At 38.8% G+C, this 15340-nt stretch overlaps 2 protein-coding genes and 1 non-coding gene across 3 annotated transcripts; 2 read left to right on the top strand and 1 right to left on the bottom strand.

The window, feature by feature from the left end:
- Positions 1-3394: 3394 nt before the first annotated feature.
- LOC148578877 (uncharacterized) lies at positions 3395-5056 on the bottom strand. Its single transcript, XM_088503245.1, has 3 exons — positions 4507-5056; positions 3808-4422; positions 3395-3645 (listed from the first exon to the last, which is right to left on the bottom strand). Exons 1-3 carry the CDS (start codon positions 5054-5056, stop codon positions 3395-3397), a joined length of 1416 nt encoding a protein of 471 aa, XP_088359371.1.
- A 1604-nt stretch (positions 5057-6660) lies between these two features.
- EIFISO4G1 (MIF4G domain-containing protein / MA3 domain-containing protein) lies at positions 6661-12294 on the top strand. The gene is made up of 9 exons (XM_016344864.3): positions 6661-7333; positions 8188-8259; positions 8711-8812; positions 9127-9339; positions 9438-9535; positions 9901-9988; positions 10074-10424; positions 10524-10769; positions 10849-12294. Exons 1-9 carry the CDS (start codon positions 7133-7135, stop codon positions 11881-11883), a joined length of 2406 nt encoding a protein of 801 aa, XP_016200350.1. The 5' UTR covers positions 6661-7132; the 3' UTR covers positions 11884-12294.
- Positions 7852-7956, top strand: LOC148578876 (small nucleolar RNA snoR103). The gene has a single exon (XR_015904385.1). It is a non-coding gene; the product is annotated as a small nucleolar RNA snoR103 (small nucleolar RNA).
- Positions 12295-15340: the final 3046 nt, after the last annotated feature.

Raw genomic sequence — 15340 nt, 5'->3', positions numbered from 1 at the left:
GGTGTTCGCCTCCCACCTTGGGACCCTAATGGAAGTATACGTCGACGACATGCTGGTAAAAACCAAGAAAGAAGTCGACCTCTTGTCTGACCTCTCACAAGTCTTTGACACCATAAGGTTGCGCGGGATGAGACTAAATCCTGCAAAGTGCGCCTTCGCGGTAGAGGCAGGAAAATTCCTAGGGTTTATGCTAACACAAAGAGGGATTGAAGCTAATCCCAACAAGTGTAGAGCTATCCTAGAGATGAAAAGCCCGACTTGTTTAAGAGAGGTCCAGCAGCTGAATGGCCGACTTGCAGCCCTTTCCAGATTTTTGGCAGGATCGGCGCTAAAATCTCTCCCACTGTTCTCCTTATTGAGAAAGGGATGTCAGTTTGAATGGATTCCTGAATGTGAGGAGGCGTTCCAGGAGTTCAAAAGATTCTTAAGCCAACCTCCTATTTTGACACGACCTATAGCTGGGGAAGACCTCGTCCTATACTTATCTGTAGCAGACAAGGCCGTCTCATCGACCCTGATCAGAGAAGACGAGGTTGGACAGCACCCAGTATATTTCATCAGTAAAGTTCTACAAGGCCCTGAGCTAAGGTACCACAAACTGGAGAAGTTTGCCTACTCCTTAGTAGTAGCCTCACGAAGACTACGGCCTTACTTTCAAGCTCACACAATAAGAGTCCGCACGAACCAACTCATGAAGCAAATCCTCCAAAAGACGGATGTTGCAGGGAGAATGGTTCAATGGGCAATAGAGCTCTCCGAGTTCGACCTGAAGTATGAAGCTCGGACGGCGATTAAAGCCCAGTGCCTCACCGACTTCATCGCAGAATACGCAGGAGACCAAGAGGAAAAACCAACTACATGGGAACTCTATGTAGATGGATCCTCAAACAAAACAGGAAGCGGTGCAGGCATAATATTGGTGGATGAAAGGGGAACCCAGATAGAAGTTTTCCTCAAATTTAAATTCCCAACTTCAAATAATCAGGCAGAGTATGAAGCTCTGATTGCTGGATTGAAGCTGGCGGAAGAAGTCGGTGCTACAAAAGTGATGATATACAGCGACTCGCAAGTGGTGACCTCCCAGATAAGTGGAGAGTATCAGGCGAAGGACCAAAATATGAAAAAGTACTTGGAAAAAACTCTGGAACATCTTGGGCGCTTTGCAGAAACCGAGGTCAAACATATAACTCGGGATCTAAATAGCAGAGCAGACGCCCTATCCAAGTTAGCAAGTACCAAACCAGGAGGGAATAACAGAAGCCTGATCCAGGAAACTCTCCAGAAACCCTCCGTAGTAAAAGAAAAAGACAAACAAGAGGTCCTTGAGGTAGTCGGATTAAACCTCGGATAGATGAACCCCTTGGTCGAATACATGAAATTCGACATCCTCCCTAAGGAGGAAAAGGAGGCTAAGAAGATCCGAAGGGAAGCACAACATTACACTTTGGTGAGAAATATCCTCTACAGAAGGGGGATATCAACACCATTATTAAAATGTGTACCGACCTCAAGAACCACCGAAGTGTTAGAAGAAATCCACAGTGGAATCTGCGGAAATCACCTCAGAGCGAGATCACTAGCCAGGAAAGTAATCCGAGCAGGATTCTACTGGCCGACCCTGCAGAAAGATGCCACGGAATTTGTGAAAAAATGCCAACCATGCCAGATGCATGCAAATTTCCATGTGGCCCCACCAGAGGAGCTCATCAGTATCACTTCTCCATGGCCTTTTGCAAAGTGGGGAATGGATTTGTTAGGTCCTTTTCCCCAGGCGCCAGGACAAGTCAGATACCTGATCGTGGGAATAGATTACTTCACAAAGTGGATAGAAGCAGAGCCATTGGCCACCATCACCGCACAAAGAAGTCGGAGGTTCCTCTACAAAAATATTATCACAAGGTATGGGATACCTCATTCCATTACTACAGATAATGGAACCCAGTTCACCGACTCTACCTTTAGAAGCCTAGTAGCCAGTATGAAAATCAAACACCAGTTCACCTCGGTGGAGCACCCGCAAGCCAATGGGCAAGCCGAGGCGGCCAACAAAGTCATACTGGCAGGGCTAAAGAAGAGATTACAAGATGCAAAAGGAGCTTGGGCCGAAGAGCTCCCCCAAGTGCTATGGGCCTACAGGACGACACCCCAATCCGCCACTGGAGAAACTCCCTTTCGACTAGTCTATGGCGTAGAAGCCATGATCCCAATAGAAGTCAACGAACAAAGCCCAAGAGTGATTCTCCATGACGAGATCGGAAACATACAGGGGCACAAAGAGGAGCTCAACTTGCTCCCCGAAGTCCGAGAAGAAGCCCAGATAAGAGAAGCAGCGTTGAAACAAAGGATGACTACAAGATACAACAAAAAAGTCATTCGAAGAGCATTCACCCCAAGTGACTTAGTCTTGATCAGGAACGACATTGGAGTCAACAAATCAGGAGAAGGAAATCTCGCTGCAAACTGGAAAGGACCATACAGAATCAATGAGGTCTTAGGAAAGGGCTATTATAAAGTAACCGACTTGGACGGCACCGAGTTACCAAGGTCGTGGCATGCTTGTAATATGAAAAGGTACTATAGCTAAAAGCGAACTCTACTCCCTGATGTACTCTTTTCCCAAACTTCATGATTTTTTCCCAAAACCAAAGGGTTTTTTCTAGAGAAGGGTTTTTAATGAGGCATCATAGTAGAGACTAAGGGAAATAGATTGTCAAAAACCCTTAGTAGCAATAAGGTACCTCCCTAATTAATAAAAGATCTTTTTCATATATATCTCTTGCAAATTCCTTTTTTGTTTTTTCTTTCGACGAAACGCGCCGACTTAAGCTCGACAAAACGTGAAAATCCCATGAACCGACCTAGATGGTCGTCAGGATAAAACGACGAGGTACAAGTCGGTGTAAAGAGGTTATAGAAGTTGATCATGTTAAACTCGGAAATATCCCGACTCAAAAGTCGGAATGGGAAACCGAGTAACACAAAAATGAATCACGAAAGTAGCCTAAGTCATAAAAACTCAATGAAACGAAATTGAGCACTAGGAATAACCAAAGAGAGATAGGAAAAAACCTAAGAAAAGATTAAAAGGCTGTCCTAAAGATCCTTAAAATAAAAAAGGTTCAGAAAGGCAGACAAAGCCAAAGAAAAGGTTTTTCCAGAAAAGATCAAAGGGAAGTTCGAAATCAGAGAAACATGCACGCATAAGGTAACTTAAACCCTTATCCAAAAAAGGGGTATTTATTTTTTTAACTTAAACCCTTATTAAAAAAGGGTATTAAAAAGTGTTTTGTTTACGGCCTTAAAAGGCCAAAAAATCGTTCACGCACTACCAAAATTAAATAAAGAGTTTAAAAAGAGGGGACCCACAGGCCGGGCCCCCATATAGCCAACAAAATTATTTTTTAGGAAGGAGAGTAGACGGATCACCATCACCAGAGCCAGGAGGAGCACCACCAGAACCAGGAAGAGAGGCATCCAGAGGAGATGAAGAGGAAGTCGGAGGAACTTTGGAGGAACTCGAGGCGTCCTTAGGGCGAGGAGGAGACTCCATAATCCTTTGCCCCCGAGTCTTCAAATCTGACTCGGAAATAATCTCGGGGACGGGGTGATCCACAATGGCACCATCAATTACAACTTTATCGGGATCTAAAGGAGAGAGGTCCAAGTCAGGAGCAATGACTCCGACCTGCTCCTTAAAGATCCTCCAAGCCTCCTCAGCGCCATCAGCAATAGAGTCCTCCAACTCGGCATATGACTTCCGAGAATTCAGCAGATCATTCTTCACAGACACAAGATCATCAAACAAACTTTGATAGCTAGCCTGTGCTGTCTTCCTCAAGTCCGCCTCCATGTTGCATTGGGCTTGCAACTTCCTCTCCCTATCCCGGAGGTTATCTCTCTCCTCCCTCAGCTTGGCGACTTCCTCCTTCAACTTCCCCTCATGCTCCTGATATATGAGAAGCCTTCCTTCCAGCTCTTCGACCCTTGAGGTCATCCCCAAAGAGATAAGAGGAGCCTTCTCAAAAATATCTAAGAGTTTGCCACAAACCCCCGCCGCCTTAAGGCTCTCCTCAACCAGAGTGGTAAGGTGGCGCCGAACAGAAGCATCATCCATGCTTATACGAGCATGGGGATAGATGTTCTTTCGGACGAATGCAAGAGCATCCGCCTTCACCTTACCAGAAGAGCCAGACTCTAAGGTCTTGCGCTTCTTATTCTCTGGCTCAGAAGAAGGTCGAGCAGAGGGGGGCGGCTGAGAGAAAGTTGAAGAAGAAATCACAATGGGCTGAGAGGGAGTTCCAACGTTCCGAGGAGGAGGAGGAGGGGAGATAACCGCCCTGGCGCCACCAGTCCTGGCGCGAGACCTTGCTTTAGCCTCCTGAACCCTTTGGTAAGACTCCTGAGCGTTTGCCTTTGCCATCTCTGAAAGGACAATAACAGATAGATCAGACAAGTCGGAAAAGTCAGTCAGACAAGTCGGAAATCTAACAAACAAATAAATGCTACCTAGCTGTGCCTGGACAAAGGTCGGAGACCCCTGGAGAAACTTTTTTGTGTCCAAGTATGGGGCCCTCCCCCACACTTCTCGGAGGAACCCCACAATGGCTGCTTCTACCTCATCCAGGTCATCTAGACCATATTTCTCGCAGGGGGAGGCCTCCAGCCAGTATAAAGGAAATCGGGGAGAAGAATTATCATCCAGAAAAAAGGGATGGTGACCTTCTACGGCTTGAACTTTGAAAAAGTAATTTTTAAAGTCATGGAAGGATTCATCAAAAAGGGTAAAAACTCTCCGACCCTGTATGGCTCGGAAAGACACCCATTGTTGCTTATTGTTTAGCCCACTGAAGGGTTTGGTCATATGGAAGAGATAAAAAAAAATCTTCAAAGAAGTCGGGAACTCCAAAGCTTGGCTAATAAATTGATAAATTTTCAAAAAACTCCAAGAATTGGGGTGAAACTGGGTAGGGGCAACTCGGCAGTGATGCAAAACAGATATCTCAAAGTGTGAAAAAGGAAGAAAAACACCCAAACGGGTGATCATACATTCATACATAAAGAAAAAATGAGGGGCTGCCTCATTGACCCTCCCAAAGCAAACCCGGTCTTCAGGACCCGGGACTACCAATTCATATTTCGGCTCGTCATCCTCAGAAGTACAAATTCTGTGGTGAGTGCGAAGGTTGGTGATAAACTCAGTATCAACAGAGGGTTCCACCCCTAGGACCGTGACATCAACCCACTGAGAAAGGATATCTACGGAAGCCATTTCTTTTTCTTAAAAAGGTAGCAAAAAACCTACAAGGAAAAAAGAAAAAGAAAAATAAAAAACACGGTCTCTAAAGGAGGAAGTACGGAACTGAAGTCTACAAACCAACCTATCTACAAAATGAAGGCATGCAAATAGAAAAGCATGTTACAAAAAGAACTAACCTTTATCCGAAAATGAGGGTTGGAGAAAACGAAAGCCTTCGAAGATGCAAAAATGCAGCACGAACGAAAGAAAGGGAAATTTGAAAAATTGCAGAAACGAAACAATGAAAGAGAGGGAAAGTATTTATAAGTACGTTAGGGGCACGATGGTAAAAGCGGAGCAGTCATTAATGAAAGTGCACCGTTACCAAGGCCATCAATCCCTACGCACATCCCTAACGGACGCGACGCTTGATTAGACATAACTGTCAGAACCAAAAGGTCACGAAAAGTCACGTCGGTTTTAGACCATCACGTCGGTCCTCCAACAAGTCGATCACAATCCCGAGTAGAATACTCGAACCCAAGTCTTAAAGAGAAATTGGGCTCGAGTAGGGGCACTGTTCATACCCTAGCCCAACGCTAGGGCCCAGGATCCAAGTAAGAAGGCCCAACCCAAAGGGTTGAGCCTCACCCAACACCAAATCAGCCGCTACAAAGTCGGTTTGCACCACGACTTGCTCTAAGGAAGTCGGGAACGAGGATTAGCTGGCAGATAAGCACTCATTTGAATGAGTAACTGCCCCTAGAATCTCTCTAACCATTTCACGAGCCATATCTTAACTTCCCTAAGATAAAGGGACGGTTAACACCCTAGAAAAGTGGCACTATTCCAACGGTGGTTATTGGCTTACCACTATAAATACACTGACACCCCTCAGGTATCTCTAAGTCCCAATACTCTCTAGACCTGCTAACCCCTTTGCTGACTTAGGCATCGGAGTGTCTTTGCAGGTACCACCCCCATTCACTCATACTCACAAGTCGGACGGAGGCCCCCCAAGGCGCAGACCCTGACAAAGGCTTCCTCCCTCAGACGATTGGGCCAACCAGCGCCATCCAACCCATTAATCTCCGGTTACCTACCGTAACAATTATATTTCAAATTGAATCGTGATATGATATAATTTATAAGATTTTAGTTTAAAATAAGAAAAGATAAGAATCAGATTTAAAATTAGATTGAAATCTTATAACAAATAACAAATCTCAATGGAAGGTAGGTGGATCAAGAATACTGTTATTGAAAAAAAAAAAGCAATCACTATTGTGGGCCGTATCTTGACCACCCGGCCCACTCCCACTTACTCTTAGGCACCTCTATAATACGTAGTATATACGTTTAACATATTGGAACTATACGGTATGCGGTACATATAAATGAGCAAGACGCCAAATCCAAACCCTAAGGAGGCCGTAACTTCAATTTCCGTTTATCTTTAATCTTTAATCTTTGATCTTTTATCGTTATTAACCTAATTTCAAAGGATTTTCCCAAAATTTAAATCTGAACATAATTATAAAATCGATTTTGACATACGGTACGCTATACGTTTGTACGCACGCTCACTCGTAATAAGGGTTTTTTGTCACCCCTTCGTTCTTTCTTCCCTTCTCTCTCACGCTCTCACGCAGTTCTCTCTTCTCTTCTCACTCCGCAGAAGAGAGAGAAATATCCCAACACACTCCCAATCCCAATCTCTATCTATCCTTCTTCATCCCTAACCTTTCCTTCCTCTCTCTCTCTCTTCCTCTCTATCTCGTAAAGTTCTCCTTTTTGGTTCTTTTGAGCCCTCAGATTCGCTCGTCGAATCTATCGTCTCTTTTTTTTATTCATCTGACGGCGGAGATTTCATCTCGAAGCGAGAGATCCTGAGGTATGCAGCAAGGTGATCAGACGGTGATTAGCTTGAGGCCTGGTGGTGGTCGAGGCGGCGGCTCCGGCGGTGGTAGCAGGTTCCTTGCTCCTCGATTCGACTCCTCCTCTTCTGCTTCCTCCACGACTTCTGCTTCCCTTGCCTTCGGCGATCTTCCTCTCCTCCGCCCCCATGGCGGCGCTTCTTCTGCGTTCTCCATCAAGGTATAAATTCCAATCGTTAACTGTTTCCCCCGGATCTACCTTTTCGGTCGCTTTCACCTCTTCATTCTGCAGGCTTTCCATTAAAGTTTAACACTTTCTTCATTTATTTACTTTTTCCGAAACAAAATTGATTGCTTTGTTTTTTCCTCTCTTGTTTCCGTTGTGACATTGAATGTGTCTTGTCACGGTGCTGGAAGGATTATTTGGATATTTGTTTCCAATACGTTATTTCAGATTCTATTTCTTGTTCACTTTTTGGATCCTGTGTTAATTAGGTTGATATCAATGTTCAAGTTGCTTTTTTTTTTTGGTGTTGAGGTTTGGATTGTGAAAATAATATTCTTTAATTTGTGTGACAACATCATCCGGTGCAATACCATAGAGAGCTCTGCAGAGAACTAAAACAGTGGAAGAACTAAATAAATTCAGTTTTACTGCGATTTTTCAGTGTATAGCAGCTAGGGACTTGGCCATTTAGGGCAACATGAGTTGTTGAATGTCCTAATTCTTGGTGGGCCACTAAATATGTGTACCTGCTGTAAATATGGACTAAAAGTAAATTGTGGGCTTTTAGGTGGGTTTGACTAAGTTTCAAATTGTCCATAAAGGACCCACGTACATGGAATTTACTAGGCGATTTTGGTTTATACTGCTCCATTTTGTATATTGTGAATAGAATGGTATTATGATATTTTCACTGTGATATACATGTATAGAACTTGGTGTCATTTTATTCTGATTATATGTTATGATACCTCCTCTTGTTGTGTTCCTGTGAGTTATATGATTGAATGTTTTTTTATATAACCATGTACTGTGGTAGACGCTTTTAATCCAAATGCTCTGTTTTATAGGCTGGAGATTCACGGTTTGAGGGTCGCGAGCGGGTGCGTTATACCAGGGATCAGCTTTTACAGCTCCGAGAGGTAATACATATTTTTTTTTCTGATTAAGTACTATGTTGAGTTTTGTGCTTTAAAATTAGTAATAGCCATCTTACAATATTGTTGTTGCTTATTGGCAAAATAGTGTCTGATCAACATTGTCTGACAACACTGATCACTGGTGGTTGGATTGGTCTCTTACATTTTTTTTTTTCACTCTCTCTGTGGATAAATTTCCTGGTGTGTTGGTCTATGATCTGTTATTAATTTACTTATACCTTTTGACTTAATTAATAATTAACAGCTGTCGGGTTTTTTTTTTTTGGTGGAAATCTCTTGCTGAGTACATACCTGCCTTTTGTCATTGCATAATTTGTCTATTTGCTCTAATGATACTATTGAAATGGCAGCATAATTCAGTTTTTGTGCGACTTGTATATCTTTTGTCATATAACTTGTATTTGTGTGCTAACATCTGTCTGATTACTTGTAGGCTGTTCAAATCCCTGATGATATTTTGAAGATCAAACAAGATATTGAAGCTGAACTTTTTGGTGAGGATCAAAATCAAAGCTGGGGACGCTCAGAGAACAACGTGAGTGCTTTTTTTTGTTTTCTATTTGTGTGTGTAACTTTCTGAGGCTCCAATCCTCTTTCATCCTCTCTGATAAATTGATGGATGAAGTTAGCTCGGTTTTAGTTATTGTTGGTGATGAATATACTGATACAATATGTAGATTTATGAATGAATTTGAAAAAAAAAAAAACTCATGTGCATCACAAGTGCTATTTTTATTCTTTAAACTGCTGCTGTAAATGTATCATGTTAAGATATATGATTTTATTTTGGATCATCTTCAATATACTAGTTTCTAATTTGTTTAATAAGGCTTGAATTATCTTCTGCAGCCTCCACCTCAATTTCAAAATAGATACTCTGAACCTGATAATCGTGACTGGCGTGGCCGGTCTGGGCAGCCTCCTCCTGCAAATGCCGATGAGAGGTCCTGGGATAATCTCAGGGACAGGGAGAATAGGGAGTTTGGCAATACTAGTCAGGTTAATCGTCAAGACCAACTGAATTCTCAGTTTGCAAGGGCACACATCTCATCTAACCAAGTGGTAATATAAAAAGACACAAGTGCTTGAAGCCTTATCCTTTATTTCTTGACCAATTGTATTGTATAATTAATTTTTTCTTAATCTTTGTATTAATTTAGGGAGGACCTTCTCCTACTCTGGTCAAGGCTGAGGTGCCATGGTCCGCTAGAAGGGGAAGTCTCTCTGAAAAGGATCGTGTCCTGAAGACTGTTAAAGGGTAACATATTTTTATCATCTTAATATTTATTGATATTTGAGTGGGTATCCATTGATGTTAACCCGATGTAGATTTTTTAATTGCGGTGTATGCATTACCATTAAATTCCACACCTCAGTAATAGTAATTTGAACCAAGGAACAATTTGAGGGATAATCATCATATATTAAATGTGAAACAAATCATGTTTGATGTTTGTTAGTTGTGATAATTTTATTTACTTATTTCCTGCTTAAACTATAGAATTAGCTTCTAAGTATCGTTATCTTTTCTATTTTTAATTTAATCACTTACACAAACTTTGTTTGGAGTTCAGAATGTGTGGCTTGTGCTACTACTTACTAATGTTGTTAACTGTTTCACAGAATACTAAATAAGTTGACTCCTGAGAAATTTGATCTTCTAAAGGGTCAGTTGATTGATGCAGGCATAACATCAGCTGACATACTTAAGGTGTTTTTTTAAATATTTTTAATTTTGCTGTTGTAATAACATTTTATGTTTCCTTGTTCCTAATTAACTTTGTTTGTAAATGCAGGGGGTCATTTCGCTTATATTTGATAAGGCAGTGCTAGAGCCAACATTTTGCCCCATGTATGCTCAGCTCTGTTCTGATCTTAATGAAAAGCTGCCTCCTTTCCCATCAGATGAACCTGGTGGGAAAGAAATCACTTTTAAGCGAGTACTCTTGAATATCTGCCAGGAGGCATTTGAAGGTGCAGATAAGCTGAGGGAAGAACTTAGGCAAATGACTGCTCCTGAACAAGAGATGGAGCGCCGTGACAAGGAGAGACTTGTCAAGCTTCGTACCCTTGGAAACATCCGCTTAATTGGAGAGCTGCTGAAGCAAAAAATGGTTCCAGAAAAGATTGTCCATCACATTGTTCAGGTTCTAGCATGACTTGAGACTTCACTGATGTAATATTATTTCTTGTTTTGGGGTGTAATATCAAGTTTTGTTTGATTGGTTAACTGTTATTTGGAACAGGAGCTTCTAGGACCTCCTGACAGCAAGATCTGTCCAGCTGAGGAAAATGTTGAAGCTATATGTCAATTTTTCAACACCATTGGTAAGCAGCTCGATGAAAGTCCAAAATCACGGCGGATAAATGATATTTACTTCAACCGGTTGAAAGAGTTGAGCACAAACTCCCAACTTGCACCACGTCTGAGGTTTATGGTTCGAGACGTTCTAGATTTGCGTTCTAATAACTGGGTTCCAAGACGTGAAGAGGTAAATTTAAACAACTTGTTGTATACACATGCCTTAACTTTTGAAGGCACATATTAAGCATTGATGTTTACTTGTGTAGGTGAAAGCCAAGACCATCACTGAAATTCATTCCGAGGCTGAAAAGAATCTTGGTCTGCGTCCAGGTGCTACTGCAAGTATCAGAAATCCCCGTGGTGTAGTTTCTGGTGTTCCTGGAAATACCAACCCTGGGGGCTTCCCCATTGCCCGACCTGGCACTGGGGGCTTGATGCCTGGGATGCCTGGGACAAGGAAGATGCCTGGGATGCCTGGAATTGATAATGACAATTGGGAGATGCCTAGGACTAGATCAATTCCAAGAGGTGACATTTCAGGTGCTCAAACTGCAGGACGTGGCCAGTCTCCTATGTTTTCCAAGTCATCAACCCTGAGCTCTAAGTATCTACCTCAAGGAAGTGCTGGTCTTATGAGAAATAGTGCCTTAGTGCATGGAGGGGGTGGACCTCCTGCTCGTCCATCAAATTATGGTTTTGGTTCTGAGCCTGCACCTCAGGTCGCTTCACCTGTTAAAGCCGCTCCTCCCGCTGTGTCCTCTGAGAAAGCACAGGCTCCAGTTGTAAAATCGGATACTGCTGATCTTCACCGGAAAACAGTGTCTCTTCTGGAAGAATATTTCAGTGTTCGCCTCTTGGACGAGGCACTGCAGTGTGTGGAGGAACTAAAATCACCTGCTTACCACCCAGAGTTTGTCAAGGAAGCCATTTCTCTTGCTCTGGATAAAAGTCCACCCTGCGTTGAACCTGTTGCCAATCTTATCGAGTATCTTTTGATGAAGAAGATCCTTGTGCCTAGAGACATAGGAACTGGTTGCTTGTTATTTGGTTCAATGATTGATGATATTGGCATAGACTTGCCTAAAGCACCAAACAATTTTGGGGAGATAATAGGAAGACTGATTTTGGCTGGAGGTTTGGACTTTAAGGTGGTGAGGGAGGTACTTAAGAAGGTGGAAGATGACCGGTTCCAGAAAGTAATATTCGACAGCGCTATGCATGTCATCAGCTCTGCATCCGGGCAAGCAGTGTTAGAATCGCAAGCCTCGGATATTGACGCATGCCGGGGACTGTTCCAGTGAAACCTGATGGGGATGAAGACGACTATGCATGACCAAATTGTGTATCTGGACGAACATCTCTTCCCTGTTTCACTACTTTGAAGTTCCCAACCCTTTTTACGCTCACACTTGAGTTAAAGAGCATTTTGTATTGCACTATGTTATAAAAGTGGAGTTTCAATTATCAGGTATTTTCCATCAAGTTGTATAATTTTGATTTTGGTCTTTTTGGGGATGTCGTAGAGGTGTTTATTTGTTGAGGGAACAGTCAAAACCATAAATTCTACGGATTTTGTTTCTCCTAGAGAAATTGGCCCATTACAGGGTCCAAATGTTTTTTGTATTTCATTAGTTTCCATTTTATTTTTAATTTTCTTTACAAGAGTAATTGTTAAACTCGTCAGTTCATAAATATCATTGTCGTTATTTCCCCTTGCTATCCTTGTAATTTTTCATAATTGTTTTCTGCCCAAATAAATTATTACACGTTTATTTCGTTCCTATATACGGCCTTAATTTCCTTAGGCCTAAAACAATATCAACAACAATAAATTTATTATTTATTATATATCTCTAATTTTACAATTAAAATGTGTCACGTATCATTTCTACATTATAATTGAAATTAAACTTTCTCCTCTAAAATTAAAGAGTTCTCCATCCTCTCTCTTTCTTTCTCTATTTCTCTCATTTCTTCAACTATTTTATCTATTTTATATATTATTATCAATATTAATGACTAATTACTAATTTGACAATCAACATATGCAACATGACATTCTTTAATTGTATTAAAATTAAAATAAAAATATTAAAATTAAAATTAAAATATACCTATATTATATATAGAGCTGCACATAGATCGGATAATATCTGCATATCCGCGGTAATTATACGCATCCGATCCGAATTTTGCGGATATTATCGATTTGCAGAGTCATCGGATCGGATCGGATCCGATCCGCACTATGATAGGATTGGATTGCGGATTTGGCAGTGATATCAGCGGATTTGATCCGCAAATCCGCACATCTCATAGAAATAGCATAGTTTAAGAAAGTAAACCCTAATGTGATATGAATTTAGTGTGTTATTTTATGAATTTTATAATATCTTGTTTTTAATTTTTTATGTTATACTTCAACTTAGAATAATTAAACTTAAATCTTGTGTTATTATTTTGTTTTTGTTATTCAAGAGAACTTTTATTGATAATATTTTAGAAGTAAATAGGCTTAAACAGGTGAAAAATGAATTTTCTGGATATTTTTTTTTATAAAAACAGCCAAACAAAATCTTAAAATTGTTTTTTTGAATTATGCGGATATACCCGATATCCGATCCGATCCTATCCGCAAGTATGCGGATCGGATCCAGCCTGAAAAATGCGGATATCGTATCCGATCCGATCTGATGAGTGCAGTGCGGATCGGATAGAATTTTATGTTATATCCAATCCGATCCGATCCCTGTGCAGCTCTAATTATATATCATATATCTATTATATATTCTAATTTTACAACCAAAATTTGTCACATGTCACTTTCTTATTGCAATTGAAATCAAATTTTTTCCTCCAAAATTAAAGAATTCTTCCCTCCTCTATACTAATTTTACAACCAAAATGTGTCATATGTCACTCCCTCATTACAATTGAAATCAAATATTTCCTTCCAAAATTAAAGAGTTCTCCCATCTTCCATCTTTCTTTCTCTATCTCTCATTCCTTCAACCACTCTATCTATTTTATATATCATTATTAATATCAATGACTAATTACTAATTTGACAATCAAAATGTACAACATGATATTCTTTAATTGCATTAAAATTAAAATTGAAATATTAAAATTAAAATTTAAATATACCTATATTATGTATATTACTATCTAATTTAATAATCAAATGTGTCACATTACACTCTCTTATTAAAATTGAGCGAAAATATTTTTTTCCAAAATTAATAAACTCCCTTCCTAAATTCTCTCATCTACCTCTCTCCATTTTTCTATTTCTCTCTACCATTTTTACTCTATATATAATTTATATTTTATATTAGTAATTTGACAAATCAAAATGTCATCCGGTATTTTTTTATTATCATTAAAATAAAATTTTTCTTCCAAAGTTAACAAACTCTCACTCTCATTTTTCATCTTTATCTTTCTTTCTCTTTTTTCCCATTCTCTATTTTTTCTACCTTTCTGTTCGACAGAAAATAAAATAATATAATTCAAATAAAAAATATTATTATTATTATATACATATTTTTTTAGTTTTTTTTTTAGTTTTAAATTTTCACCACTTATCTTTTTAATCTATATTTTCATTTCTCTTCTTTCAAATATTTATTACATATAATTTAGAGAGAATATTAATGTTATAATTAAAAGTTAGAATTAAGATTCAATTATTTTAAAAAATTAGTTTTGAGTTAATTTTATAACTATCCGTATAATTTTTTTATACTAATATCTAATTATATTTATATATATAGAGAGAAAAAATATTATTTTTAAATAATAAGTATAAAATTAATTATTTTTATTTGTGCAACAGACTTAACACCTAATTAAATGTAAGTATACACGTTAAATTGTTTCAAATTTTAGATAACGAATGTTAAAATTAATTATTAATAAAAAATGAGACTTTTTATATAAAAATAATAATTAAAAATCTTATTATTTGATTTTTTATCTATTGATATATTGGTCTTCTTAGCCAGAGACTTTTGTCAACCTACGACTTTTTTTTGTAAAAATAATTTGATTTTATAAATTTTTTGTGTGCATAATCTATACGGTCAGAATAAAGTAAACCGTAATTTAAAAAAATGTATATTCTCATAACGTTAATATGAGTAAAAATACTAGTAATATTTAAGCTTTGATATCAGACCGAAAATCGTTTGTCAAATTAAAGTATCTTTGCAATTTTAACTAAGTTAATACAAGTCTAATAAAAAAAGTGCAAGCATGTATCATTTTTTTCCTTGTTTAAGAAGATGATGATAATAACGATGATGACGAGGTTGTTGAAGAAGAGCAAAGAAGCTCGAAGGAAAAATTATTGAATATCTGATTTAGTTAGGATTTGATCTGTAAAATTGCTTAGAATTGAATTGCTTATATATATATATAAGAAAATACTCGCATGAGAAAAATGTTTATTATAAAAAAAAAAAATATCTAATAATAATAATAAGAAAAAGTATAAAGTATTAATATATTATCTGTTAATTTATTGTCAATAATAATTAATTAATATATTTTAAACACATATATAAAGAGATATATCCAAAAAATATATTTAGAAAGATACTTTTATTAAACACAGTCATAAAAAGGATTTTTTTATTAGACACATTCACAAAAATACCTCCATTAAACATAATTATAAATAAAAGTTGGCAGAAGTTGGTAGAAATATTATTGGTAATTTAGCGGGATTGAAAAAAAAAAATAGAGCATGTTGGA

This window comes from Arachis ipaensis, chromosome B1, assembly GCF_059453495.1.
Source record: "Arachis ipaensis isolate K30076 ecotype BB chromosome B1, ASM5945349v1, whole genome shotgun sequence".
NCBI classification, from domain to species: Eukaryota; Viridiplantae; Streptophyta; class Magnoliopsida; order Fabales; family Fabaceae; genus Arachis; species Arachis ipaensis.
Note: the sequence above shows the minus strand (reverse complement) of the source record. Positions and strands in the feature narration are given on the sequence as shown.